This window comes from Myxine glutinosa, chromosome 8 (assembly GCF_964187855.1).
Source record: "Myxine glutinosa chromosome 8, kmMyxGlut1.1, whole genome shotgun sequence".
In the NCBI taxonomy this organism is placed as follows: Eukaryota; Metazoa; Chordata; class Myxini; order Myxiniformes; family Myxinidae; genus Myxine; species Myxine glutinosa.
The window spans coordinates 129,224,079-129,238,959 of record NC_136268.1 but is presented as its reverse complement, the minus strand read 5'-3'; the positions used below and the strand labels follow the sequence as shown (position 1 = coordinate 129,238,959).

Sequence of the window (14,881 nt, the reverse complement as noted above, 5' to 3'; positions counted from 1 at the left end):
TGTGTGTTTATGTATGTAAGTATATATATATATTTGTATATGTCTAAGTATATATATATATTTGTATATATATATTTGTATATGTCCGTTCGTGTCTTTGTCAAATTTCCGCTGGGTATTTTGTTGTGTATGTGTTATTGTGTGTTTCTATTTGGTTTTGGTTTTGTAGTTGTTGCAAATTTGTGTGCAATTAGTCGTTTTTTTTGTTCGCGCCTCGTGCGCGGCCTGGTCTCTCCGGGCTCCCTCCCCCACCCCGCCCCCCCGTCCGTCAGTGTTTTGTGAATATGGGTTCTTTCCTTCATAGTATTTGCTTGTTTCTTCGATTTTCTTTTCTCCCCCCTACCTCTCACGAACATCTTACCCTTTGTCCAGCGTTTTGAAAACAGAACAAACAAATAAACAACAACAACAAAAAATTCTATATTAATTCTTTCTCTCCTCCCGGACACGTGCTTGTTCGCTCTCCTCCTCGTCTCGACTTGTGCCCTGCCCCCTATATCTCATTTTTCTTCCACCTCTGCTCCTGCTTTCTCAAATCCACGTTCTCACTTAGAGACTTTTCCCAGATTGTTTTTTCATGGTTTTGTTTAAATATTATTTAAATATGTTTAAACCGCAGCCGTGATGCTAACGCCGCCCTCCCCCCCCCCCCCCCCCCCCCAGAATTTCGTTGCCCAATTTTAAACGTTCCCCAGTGTGTACCCTGGATTAGAATAGGTACACCGTATCCCTGCGTGTTGTAAGAAACGACTAAGAGGGTTGGCGTCAGGAAGGGCATCCGGCCATAAAAACATTGCCTCAAAAAGAGAACCATGACAATTACAACTACATATGGGCAGGGTACAGCCCGAAGTGGAGATCGGTTTCTGAGGTTTGGGACATGGAATGTAGGGACAATGCCAAGGAGATCAGGAGAAGTGGTGGAAGTATTGGTCAGAAGAAGAGTGGACATATGTTGTGTGCAAGAGACGAGATGGAAGGGAAGTGGTGTGAGAATGGTGAAGGGTAGGCAGGGACAGAAATACAAGTTTATGTGGCAAGGGTGCCCAGAGGGCGTGAATGGCGTTGGTGTCCTGTTTTCTGAGGAGTTTGTAGACAGTGTGGTGAGTGTGACTAGAGTGAGTGATAGGTTGATGATGGTGAAAATGATGATTGGAAAGCTCTTGGTGAACGTCATCTCGGGATATGCTCCGCAGGTTGGTCGAAGCGATGAAGAGAAGGACAAGTTCTGGTGTGCGATAGAGAAGCTGATGGAAAACGTGAAAGATCAGGAAGTTGTTGTGGTAGGAGGAGACCTAAATTGACATGTGGGAAGGAGTATGGATGGTTTTGAGGGAGTTCATGGGGGTTACGGATATGGTGTGAGAAATGGAGAAGGTGAAAGGATTTTGGAGTTTGCTGATGGAGCTGATTTGTTGATTTGTAATACTCAGTTCCAGAAAGAGGATAATAAGCTTGTTACATACACGTCAGGTGGGTCGACGACAACCGTTGACTACCTGATGGTGCGCAGGCGAGATAGGGGGCACCTCCGGGACACAAAGGTGATCCCGGGGGAGGAGGCTGTTTCACAGCACCACTTGGTTGTCTGCGACATAAGGGTGAAAGGTGCGAGGAGAGCTCGGCGGGTGAAGTACCAACTGAGAATGAAGGTGTGGAGGTTGAAAGAGGTGACAGTAAGGGAGGCATTAAAAGAGAGGCTGAGTAGGGTCGAGGATGATGTGGTTGAGCTTGAAAGTGGTTGGATGTCAATGAAAGATAGTCTGTTGGGAGCCGTTGGTGAGGTGTGTGGATGGACAAAAGGACCACCGAGGCACTCGGAAACATGGTGGTGGGATGATGAAGTTGGAAAGAGGATTGACGAGAAGAGGAAGAAGTTCAAGGAGTGGCAGAAGGCGAAGGGTACGGGAGCAGAAACAGCAGAGCATGAAAGTTATAAGGCAGCCAGGAAGGCTGCAAAGAAAGAGGTAGCAAAGGCGCAGGAGGCATGTAGGAAAATGCTCGGAGAACGCTTGGATTCGAAAGAGAGTCAGAAAGCAGTATTCAGGATTGCAAAGCAGATAGCGAAAGAGAGGTGTGATGTGATGGGGGTGAGTTGCTTGAAGGATGAAGTGGGACAAATCGTTGTCGACCCAGATGGAATTAAAGGAAGATGGAAAAGATATATGGAAATGCTGTTGAATACAGAGAATGAATGGGATGGCAACATAGAGAGTAACCCAGTTTTAGGACCGGCAGAGAAGATAACTGAGAAGGAAGTTGAGGAAGCGATAAAAGCAATGAAGGGTAGAAAAGTGGGAGGGCCGACGGGAGTTGTGGGAGATATGTTGAAGGCAGCAGGAAGTTGGGGTGTGAAGAGAATGACAGAGATCTGTAATCTGGTGGTGAAAGAAGGCCGCATTCCAGTGAATTGGGAACTGAGTACCCTCGTCCCTCCATACAAGGGGAAAGGTGACCCTCTGGAGTGTGGCTCGTACCGAGCGATAAAGTTATTGGAGCATGGAATGAAGGTATTGGAAAGGGTGTTGGAGAGGAGGATAAGGAAGAAAGTGAAGATCGACGAAATGCAGTTTGGATTTATGCCAGGAAGAGGAACGACAGACGCGCTTTTCATTGTGAGGCAGTTGCAGGAGAAGTACATGGAGAAGAGGAAGACGTTGTTTCTTGGGTTTGTTGATCTGGAGAAAGCATTCGATAGGGTTCCACGCAAAGTATTGACATGGGCATTGAGGAAGTTAGGAGTGGAGGAATGATTGATCAGAGTTGTGATGGCAATGTACAAAAGAGCGCGCACAGCTGTAAGGACGGAGGATGGGAACAGTGGTGAGTTTGAGGTGAAGGTGGGAGTGCATCAGGGGTCGGTACTAAGTCCACTACTATTTGTAGCTGTGATGGAGATGCTGGCTCAGAACATAAAGGAGGGTTTACCGTGGGAGTTGTTGTATGCAGGTGATCTGGTGTTGATTGCGGAAAGTATGGATGGACTGAAGGAAAAGATGAACAAGTGGAAGGAATGTATGGAGACAAAAGGTCTGAAGGTGAATATCGGAAAGACGAAGGTGATGGCAAGTGGTAAAGCATGTGGTGAGGTGGAAAGAACTGGGAAGTGGCCCTGTGCTGTGTGTAGGAAGGGTGTCGGAGTGACCTCCATTCAATGTACAATGTGCGCTGAGTGGGTTCATCAAAAATGTAGTGGTCTGAGAGGGTCATTAACCAGTGTGGCAGCTACATTCAAATGTAAGGTGTGCACAGAGGGAGCTGCAGATGGAGGAAATGTTGAATTGGATCTTGGAGACGGCGTGAAGCTGGAAGGTGTGAAAACATTTTGCTACCTCGGAGACATGCTGAATGGGGAAGGTGGATCAGACTCGGCAATGGTTGCTCGAGTGAGATGTGCAAGGAAGAAGTTTCGGGAACTGAGTGGCGTGCTGATGATGAGGGGAGTGTCGTTGAAGCTAAAGGGAAAGGCGTATGCTGCATGTGTGAGAAGTGTTATGATTTATGGGAGCGAGACATGGGTAATGAACGTAGAGCAGCAACGAAGGTTGGAAAGGGTGGAAATGCGAATGGTTCGATGGATGTGCGGAGTATCGTTGAGAAAGAGGAAGACAAATGATGAATTGCGAAAGATGATGGGAATAGAGCCTGTGATTGATGCTGTGAAGAGCAACAGGTTGAGATGGTTTGGTCATGTGTTGAGGAAGGATGAAAGTGACTGGTTGAGAAGAGTTATGGAAATGAATGTAGAAGGAAGTAGAGGACGGGAAAGACCGAGAAAGACTTGGCTAAAGATGGTGGAAGAAGAAATGCGGGCAAGGGGTTTAACAAGGAGAGACGAAGAAAATAGGGCAAAATGGAGAAGATTGTCATGGGGACCGCTAGGCTAACCCCCGCTCTAGTAGGGAAAATGGCCTTTAAAATGCATGTTGTTGTTGTTCTACACATATCACACATCTTACAAACATATCACTGTACATACTTGTCTGATATACATGCCTGTTGTTTCTGTAGTGTAGACTAAGAAGACCTTTGTTGGTCGAAAGCTTGTCGAGAATTAAAGATCGACCGTCCTGAAGCTACGTCCGCGTCTGATTTAATCTCCCGATTATATATATATATATATATATATATATATATATATATATACATATATATATATATATATATATATATATATACACACACATATGCATTATATGATCCATGTCACAAAACGTAAAATAATAATAAACATAAAAAGTGCAAAAAGAGTCAACATTAGACGAGGCAAGCAGCATGCCTATCCAGTCATTAATAGGATACTGCCATTATAAAATACTTTGCCTTGTACAATGAGAGTATGGCTCAGATTTACTGCATGCCCTAACAGGCACAGGCCTGAAACATCAAGTATAACATGAGATGTTCAACCACCTATCAACTGAGCTATGTGGTCATTGGGAACTGGGCGGATGATATTTCAAAGAAAGCGTTCCTAAGAAAGGTACAGTGCTCGTACACATGGAAAAGTTTAATGTTTCGCTGAAAAACAAACGAAACCAAAGCTTAAAATGAAACAACTTGACAACGATTCATCAATATAGTTCATTATTCAAGCTTAATAAGATACAAACTACAAACTTATCGATTAAAAACAGCTCATATTAGATCTGTCACAGTGAAGCATTTGTCTCAATTGTCAACAAGTTGGGTCACCTGATCAAAATCGGGTCAGTTACACTAAATTATCAAGAAGATTGTTGTTAGCTAAGATAGAGTCATAAATTTAAGCAATGTCACAAATACATGAACATAATGGAAAGGAGGGAAACACCTACAGCATGGTGGAATGACACTTGGCGGAAGAATGGGAGGGAAGAGGAAACACAGAAAAAAGTAGTATGGCACTGGGTAGAGCGCATACCTTCGCCAGGCTGAACACTTTACATTTTGTACCAACTAGTGGTTCTTGTCGTCGAACCAACTCGTCCACCTAGTTTCGTTCGAATCCGTCCACAACTTCTTGAAATATCATACTATATATCGTTTTTCGCCTGATTATTCAATGGTGAAGAATCACTTAAAAATTATCTGATCCGGATCTTCACCAAAATCGAATCATTTCGTGCTTGTTACATACCCCACCTCTCCACCAAATTTCGTCCAAATCCGTCCAATTTGTTTGAGATATCCTGTTCACAGACAGACAGACAGACAGCTGTCCAGGAGAGAGAGTCCAACTCGTCTATTCTACACAAAAGACATCGTGAGATGTTCAACTTCCACCAACTAATGCTGGCAGACGGGACGCCCAAGTTAACGTCCATCCGAGGGACGTTAAGATGGTGATGAAAACAAGATGTTCACACATTGATGCCTCGGCATGCCTGGGAAACACAAGGATGACAAAAAGTTCCACCTGGAATGAACCAATATCAAAGTTAGAGTAAAAAATTTATTTTATTTTATTTTTTAAACAAATTTTGACCCCTATGACTCGAAGTCCCCACCCATTGGGACATGAACCGGGAGGAATCCAAAAAAAATCGTTTCATATTCAATGTGTCCCCCAATGTTTATTGCATAAACAAAGTTTCATGAAAAATGTTTTAAAATGTGCCTGTAATCACATTTTTTTGGTATTTCACTGTTTAACCCCCCAGGGGGCGGGGCCAAAAATGATACTTCTCTTGCACCTTGTCATGTAGTTGTTCATAACTACCAAGTTTGAATATATATACACTCATTTACAATGAGAGAGCATGACGGAAGGACGGACGGACAGAGCCGATTACAATATCCCACCATTTTTTACAATAAGTGTGGAAATTGTACTAAAATACGCAATGTGGTGTCTCTGTGTCTGTCTGACGGTTTTTGACCACGATACATTCGGTTATTTATCCAATCTCAACCAAACATGACAGGACTGAGGGTCACACAATGAAGGTTGTAGCGAATTAATTTTCCCCCTCCCCAATGGGGGTTTTCTCCGCCAATGGGGATGCCTGTTGAGGTGTATATCTGTGTTAAGTTAGCTTTATCGTGGCGTTTTTCCAATGCCGCTTCGAATAACAAAACTAATGATAATATCATAATATTAATGTTATTACAAAACAATATCAATACTAAAAATAACCTGTCTCCCCATGGAGTTTTTCCTCCTTGAACAAACACTGTGTTAACGTGTATAAACAGCTTAACGTGCCTTCTTGAGGTCCGACCTTAGATCTACTGCAATCTATATACAGCAATACCCCGGCCTACATCATTAATTGGTTCCATAAGCCGTGACGTAACTCGGTTTTTGACGTAAACTGGGCGTAATGCCTTAAAATGAAGACAAACACCGTAACCATGCAGCATTGATGTTAAGCAATGCCTGGTAGCTGTTATAGTTTTTCCAAAACTGCCGGATGTTGATGCCTTCCTCCTCCGACGTTGCATCAACAGCCTGACGAAGAGTGCGGTGGAGATAGTAGCGCTTAAAAAGCGCTATCACACCCTGGTCCATAGGCTGGATGAGCGATGTGGTGTTGGGTGGCAAGTACACCACCTTCGCATTGGGGTCGAAATCACCGAGGTTAGTGGGATGGCCAGGTGCATTGTCCAAAATCAGCAGCAATTTAAATTGAATTTTCTTCTCTCGACAATAGCTCTTGACAGCCAGGATGAAATGATTGATGAACCATTCTTCAAAAATTATGATGGTTACCCATGCCTTCATATTATTCATCCAAATGACGGGAAGAGACGCCTTCGGGATGTTCATAAGTGCCCGGGGGTTCGCCGCATGATACACCAAGAGCGGCTTCAGCTTGAAGTCGCCGATGCAATTACCCCCAAGCATTAGCGTTAGCCGCTCCTTCGCGACTTTGTAGCCTGGCATGGTCTTCTCCTCCTTCGAGATGAAGGATCTGTCGGGCATCCTCTTCCAAAAAAGGCCCGTTTCATCGACGTTGAAGATCTGCTCGGGCAAGAATCCCTCGTCCTCAATGATCTTCTTCAATGTGGCAGGAAATTCCTCGGCGGCTACGGTGTCGGCAGCTGCGGCTTCGCCCTGAATCTTGACGTTGTGCAAGCTGAAGCGCCGTTTAAAGCATGCAAACCACCCAGAGCTTGCAACGAAGGTTGTGTCCTTATCCTCTGGGTACTTCTTCAGAAGATCCTGGAACAAAGACTTCGCCTTCTCCTGTATCAGCAGCTGGCTCGTCGGTATGCGTTCGTATTGGTATGCGTTGGTATTATGATGTAGGAGTGACGTAAAGTCGCACATAATGACGTTCGCTGAACTGAAATTTACTCTAGAAGAGTGGCGTAAAGTCGAATTTGACGTAGGTCGAAATGGCGTAAAACGGGGTATTGCTGTACCCCAGAGAGGAATGACTCATCCTGCCACGAGTGTACCGATAATAAATAAATTCACGAGAGCAACATTCAGGATCAATAACAAATAGATAGACGAACATCTGGTCTGCCATTAGAACTCAGGTCAACTTGGTAACTAAGGTACACCAAATGCAAAGAGGACTGGTACAATGTTATCGTTCACACACAATGCCATGGATTAAGGTAATGCCCCGTATTCCCAAAATGAGAAAGTCACACTGCTTCCTTTTCAAACTCACCATGGCTAACGCCACCCGTTATGTGCGCACAATCATTATATTGTTCCTCCTCAATACAGCCACACATCAAGAAGGCTGAGAATTAAATAAATATATTTCTTATTAATGAATTGTCTAATGTGTACAGGTTGTCTAAATAAAATGTATACAGATTTTAATAGTTCAGAGAGGGAATAATTAACGAGCAGAGAGGGGCAATGTTGAATGTAAGTAATACCTAACAGATGGCATCAGTGTGTGATAAAACGATTCCACATCATCAGTCAGCTGTTACCCATAAGGCAGTGCAGAACAACAATATAGTATGGTTTTTCATATAGAAAGTGTGTATACATTTTAATGAGACACCCTGTAATCATGGTGTAAGTGGACAATTAAATTGGGATTCAAATTCGGATGTTCCTTTCAAATACAGGGAACACAGGCTAATATATATATATATATATATATATATATATATATATATATATATATATATATACATATATATATATATATACATATATATATATATATATATATATATATATACATATATATATATATACATATATATATATATACATATATATATATATATATATATATATATATATATATATATATATATATATATATATATATATATATATATATATATATATCCCACGAGTTAGTAACTAAACAACCCACGTGATGAGGTTACCTGGTAACTGAGAAACCCACGTGATGAGGTTACATGGTAACTAAGGAACCTACGTGACGAGGACACATGGTAACAAAGGAGCCAATGTGATGAGGACACATGGTAACTATGGAACCCACATGCTGAGGTTACATGGTAACTAAGGAACCCACGTGATGAGGACACAGGGTAACTGGGGAACCTACATGATGAGGTTACCTGGTAATAAAAGAAACTACGTGATGGGGTTACATGGTAACTAGGGAACCTACGTGACAATGTTACATGGCAATTAAGAAACCCACATGACGATTATACATGGTAACTAAGGAATCCACATGACATGGTTACATGGTAACTAAGGAATCTACGTGATGAGATTACATGGTAACTAGTGAACATACGTGACAAGGTTACATGCAACTAAGAAACCCACATGACGAGGTTACATGGTAACTAGGGAACCTAAGTGACAATGTTACATGGTAACTAAGGAACCCACGTGACGAGGTTACATAGTAACTAGGGAACCTACGTGACGAGTATACATGGTAACTAAGGACCCACGTGACGAGGTTACATGGTAACTAAGGACCCACGTGACGAGGTTACATGGTAACTAAGGACCCACGTGATGAGGTTACATGGTAACTAAGGACCCACGTGACGAGGTTACATGATAACTAAGGACCCACGTGATGAGGCTACATGGTAACTAAGGACCCACGTGATGAGGTTACATGGTAACTAAGGACCCACGTGACGAGGTTACATGGTAACTAAGGACACACGTGATGAGGTTACATGGTAACTAAGGACCCACGTGACGAGGTTACATGGTAATTAAGAAACCCACATGACGATTATACATGGTAACTAAGGAATCCACATGACATGGTTACATGGTAACTAAGGAATCTACTTGATGAGATTACATGGTAACTAGTGAACATACGTGACAAGGTTACATGTAACTAAGAAACCCACATGATGAGGTTACATGGTAACTAGGGAAACTACATGATGAGGTTACCTGGTAATAAAAGAAACTACGTGATGGGGTTACATGGTAACTAGGGAACCTACGTGACAAGGTTACATGGTAATTAAGAAACCCACGTGACGATTATACATGGTAACTGAGGAATCCACATGACATGGTTACATGGTAACTAAGGAATCTATGTGATGAGGTTACATGGTAACTAGTGAACATACATGACAAGGTTACATGGCAACTGAGAAACCCACGTGATAAAGTTACATGGTAACTAAGAAATCCACGTGATGAGGTTACATGGCAACTGAGAAACCCACGTGATAAAGTTACATGGTAACTAAGGAACCCACGTGATGAGGACACATGGTAACTAAGGAACCCACGTGATGAGGACACATGGTAACTAAGGAACCAACGTGACGAGTTTACATGGTAACTAAGGAACCCACATGATGACAGGGTAATTAAGGAAACTGTGTGATGGGGTTACATGGTAACTAGGGAACCTACGTGACAAGGACACATGGTAACAAAGGAGCCAATGTGATGAGGACACATGGTAACTATGGAACCCACATGCTGAGGTTACATGGTAGCTAAGGAACCCACGTGATGGACACAGGGTAACTAGGGAACCTACATGATGAGGTTACCTGGTAATAAAAGAAACTACGTGATGGGGTTACATGGTAACTAGGGAACCTACGTGACAAGGTTACATGGTAATTAAGAAACCCACATGACGATTATACATGGTAACTAAGGAATCCACATGACATGGTTACATGGTAACTAAGGAATCTACGTGATGATTACATGGTAACTAGTGAACATACGTGACAAGGTTACATGTAACTAAGAAACCCACATGATGAGGTTACATGGTAACTAGGGAAACTACATGATGAGGTTACCTGGTAATAAAAGAAACTACGTGATGGGGTTACATGGTAACTAGGGAACCTACGTGACAAGGTTACATGGTAATTAAGAAACCCACGTGACGATTATACATGGTAACTAAGGAATCCACATGACATGGTTACATGGTAACTAAGGAATCTACGTGATGAGGTTACATGGTAACTAGTGAACATACATGACAAGGTTACATGTAACTAAGAAACCCACGTGATGAGGTTACATGGCAACTGAGAAACCCACGTGATAAAGTTACATGGTAACTAAGGAACCCACGTGATGAGGACACATGGTAACTAAGGAACCCACGTGATGAGGACACATGGTAACTAAGGAACCAACGTGACGAGTTTACATGGTAACTAAGGAACCCACATGATGACAGGGTAATTAAGGAAACTATGTGATGGGGTTACATGGTAACTAGGGAACCTACGTGACAAGGTTACAAGGTAACTAAAACACACGTGACGATTATACATGGTAACTAAGAAATCCACGTGACATGGTTACATGGTAACTAAGGAATCTACGTGGTTACATAGTAACTAGGGAACATACGTGACAAGGTTACATGCAACTAAGAAACCCATGTGACGAGTATACATGGTAACTAAGGAGCCCACATGAAGAGGACACATGGTAGCTAAGGAATGTACGTGATGGAGTTACATGGTAACTAAGAAATCCACGTGACGAGTTTACATGGTAACTAAGGAATCTACGTGGAGTTACATGGTAACTAGGGAACCTAAGTGACAAGGTTACAAGGTAACTAAGAAACACACGTGATTATACATGGTAACTAAGAAACCCACGTGATGAGGTTACATGGTAACTAAGGAATCTACGTGATGGTTACATAGTAACTAGGGAACATACGTGACAAGGTTAAATGTAACTAAGAAACCGATGTGACGAGTATACATGGTAACTAAGGAACCCACATGATGAGGACACATGGTAGCTAAGGAATGTACGTGATGGAGTTACATGGTAACTAAGGACCCACGTGACGAGGTTACATGGTAACTAAGGACCCACGTGACGAGGTTACAAGGTAACTAAGAAACACACGTGATGATTATACATGGTAACTAAGAAACCCACGTGATCAGGTTACATGGTAACTAAGGAATCTACGTGATGGTTACATAGTAACTAGGGAACATACGTGACAAAGTTACATGTAACTAAGAAACCCATGTGACGAGTATACATGGTAACTAAGCAACCCACATGAGTATACATGGTAACTAAGGACCCACGTGACGAGGTTACATGGTAACTAGGGAACCTACGTGACGAGGTTACATGGTAACTAAGGACCCACGTGACGAGGTTACATGGTAACTAAGGACCCACGTGACGAGGTTACATGGTAACTAAGGACCCACGTGACGAGGTTACGAGATGTCCCAATCCAGGTGTGATGATATTTCTGAACCTGTTCACACATGTCTATTTTCCGCCGTCGCTGAGCGCAACGTCACGAGCCCAGGAGAGTGACCCACGTGTGAATACCGTGTTCAGTGAAGACATTGCAGTGTGGGATGAGGGTCGCCCCTTTGAGGACTACGGTCCCGAGACCGCCTGGTAACACACCCTCCCTCCTGCCCTTGAAGGGCCGAGGCAGAGTGGCGCGCCGCGGCTCGACACCCTTGACCTGCTGCTGCCCCATCACTACGTGCAACATGCACACATTGGGCGCGGCCTCCCGGCAGACAGGCGCTGATACACCGTCTCCAGTGCTTGTCCGAAGCCTGAACGCCAGAGAGACCGAGCCTCCTGTGGGCAAGGCCCTCAAGATGTACACAACGACACCGCCATGACGGCCCCGGCCAGGACTCCTGGTACTTCCGGACGGAGCCGGAAGCCATACAGGGGGCGTGTCTTGTATGAAGGAGCACACGCGGATCATGTTTATTGTGGAAGGAGGAGGAAGAGAAAGTATCCGCGGTTTTGAAATGGCAATTTCGTGTTCATCTTCTTTTATTCAATAATTACTATTTTAATTAAAGCACAGAATGAATGTATCACTTTGGTATCTTGCAACTTATTAAATAAAAACACATTTCTAACTTTCAACTGATTTTCGGTTTCTTGAGGAAGGTAAAGTAGAGAAGGAAAAGAGTAAGGTTGAGGAGCGAGAACGGCATCACCAACCTACGTGAAAATGACGTCATTACGTTGTACTTTTATGCTTCTGTTTACCACAAAATCAAGAGCAATTTTCTGATGTTAGAAATATTTGGAGCCATATATAGTTATTAGTTATTACATACACATGAAGTGGATAAGTGCGAGTCGTTGACTCGGGGTGTTCCGTTAGCAAGCAGCTTGATATCGCTTTCCGAGCCAGTCGTTCCATATTGACTCCTTTGCAAGCCGCTCGCCCAGATCCTCGGCAAACGGAGAACAGACAACACATTGAGGACTATTATAATTCCCACCTGCATGAGGTACGTCTGCCAAAGTCCAGAAATGGCCCCGGATTATTTACGGGACAAAGTCTCCCAAAAAATCCTGTTACATTACCCACCTCATTCCTTTTAGGAAGTAAATGAAGGGTCGGCCCGAATGAAACCTACAAGAATTACTCTTGAAAATTAATAATAATAATAATAATAAAGGAGTCTTATATATAGCCCCATTAAGCAGAGTAAACGACCCTCATGGCGCTTTACATTATCATGCGAACGCATACACACCGCACACACATACACAAACATACAAATTACCCTTTAGAATTACCCTTTAAAATTACCCTTTAGAATTACCCGTTAGAATTACCCTTTATAATCACCCTATAAAATTACCCTTTAGAATTACCCGTCAGAATTACCGTTTAGAATTACCCTTTATAATCACCCTATAAAATTACCCTTTATAATTACCCTTTATAATTACCTTTGGAATTACCCTTTAGAATCACCCTTTAGAATTACCCTTTAAAATGACCCTTTAAAATTACCCTTTAGAATTACCCTTTAGAATTACCCTTTATAATCACCCTATAAAATTACCCTTTAGAATTACCCTTTGGAATTACCCTTCAGAATCACCCTTTAGAATTACCCTTTAGAATCACCCTTCAGAATCACCCTTTAAAATTACCCTTTAAAATTACCAATGAGAATTACCCTTTAGAATTACCCTTTAGAATTACCCTATGGAATTACCCTTTATAATTACCCTTTAGAATTACCCTTTAGAATTACCCTTTAGAATTACCCTTTCGAATTACCCGTCAGAATTACCGTTTAGAATTACCCTTTAGAATCACCCTTTAGAATTACCCTTTAGAATCACCCTTCAGAATCACCCTTTAAAATTACCCTTTAAAATTACCAATGAGAATTACCCTTTAGAATTACCCTTTAGAATTACCCTATGGAATTACCCTTTATAATTACCCTTTAGAATTACCCTTTAGAATTACCCTTTAGAATCCCCCATTAGAATTACCCTTTAGAATTACCCTTTAGAATTACCCTTTAGAAATACCCTTTGGAATAACCCTTTAGAATTACCCTTTAGAATTACCCTTTAGAATTACCCTTTAGAATTACCCTTTAGAATTACCCTTTATAATCACCCATTAAAATTACCCTTTATAATCACCCTTTCGAATTACCCTTCAGAATTACTCTTTAGAATTACACTTTAGAATTACCCTTTAGAATTACCCTTTATAATTACACTTTAGAATCACCCTTTAGAATTACCCTTTAGAATTACCCTTTAGAATTACCCTTTAGAATTACCCTTTAGAATTACCCTTTAGAATTACCCTTTAGAATCACCCTTTAGAATTACCCTTTATAATCACCCTTTAAAATTACCCTTTAGAATCACCCTTTAGAATTACCCTTCAGAATTACCCTTTTTAATTACCCTTCAAAATTACCCTTTAGAATTACCCTTTATAATTACACTTCAGAATTACCCTTTAGAATTACCCTTTCGAATTACCCTTTAGAATTACCCTTTAGAATTACCCAATAGAATTACTCTTTAGAATTACCCTTTAGAATTACCGTTTAGAATTACCCTTTAGAATCACGCTTTAGAATTACCCTTTGGAATTACCCTTTATAATTACCCTTTAGAATTACCCTTTAGAATTACCCTTTAGAATTACCCTTTAGAATCTCCCATTAGAATTACCCTTTAGAATTACCCTTTAGAATTACCCTTTCGAATTACCCTTTAGAATTACCCTTGAGAATTACCCAATGGAATAACCCTTTAGAATCACCCTTTAGAATTACCCTTTGGAATTACCCTTTATAATTACCCTTTAGAATTACCCTTTAGAATTACCCTTTAGAATTACCTTTAGAATTGAGAATTACCCTTGAAAATTACCCCTTTAGAATTACCCTTTATAACCACCCTTTAAAATTACCCTTTAGAATCACCCTTTAGAATTACCCTTTATAATCACCCTTTAAAATTACCCTTTAGAATCACCCTTTAGAATTACCCTTCAGAATTACCCTTTATAATTACCCTTCAAAATTACCCTTTAGAATTACCCTTTATAACCACCCTTTAAAATTACCCTTTAGAATCACCCTTTAGAATTACCCTTTAGAATTACCCTTTAGAATTACCCTTTAGAATTACCCTTTAGAATCTCCCATTAGAATTACCCTTTAGAATTACCCTTTAGAATTACCCTTT

General features: G+C 41.6%; 1 protein-coding gene across 1 annotated transcript in view; it reads right to left on the bottom strand.

Annotated features, from left to right (window-relative positions):
* LOC137432916 (collagen alpha-1(XXVII) chain-like) overlaps nt 1–12,063 on the bottom strand; it is a 135,255-nt gene extending 123,192 nt beyond the window's left edge. The window contains exon 1 of the mRNA XM_078783732.1: nt 11,717–12,063. Within this exon, the coding sequence (XP_078639858.1) occupies nt 11,717–11,734 (18 nt within the window). The 5' untranslated portion in view covers nt 11,735–12,063. The remainder of the gene's footprint in view (nt 1–11,716) is intronic.
* Between the last annotated feature and the right edge of the window lie 2,818 nt (nt 12,064–14,881).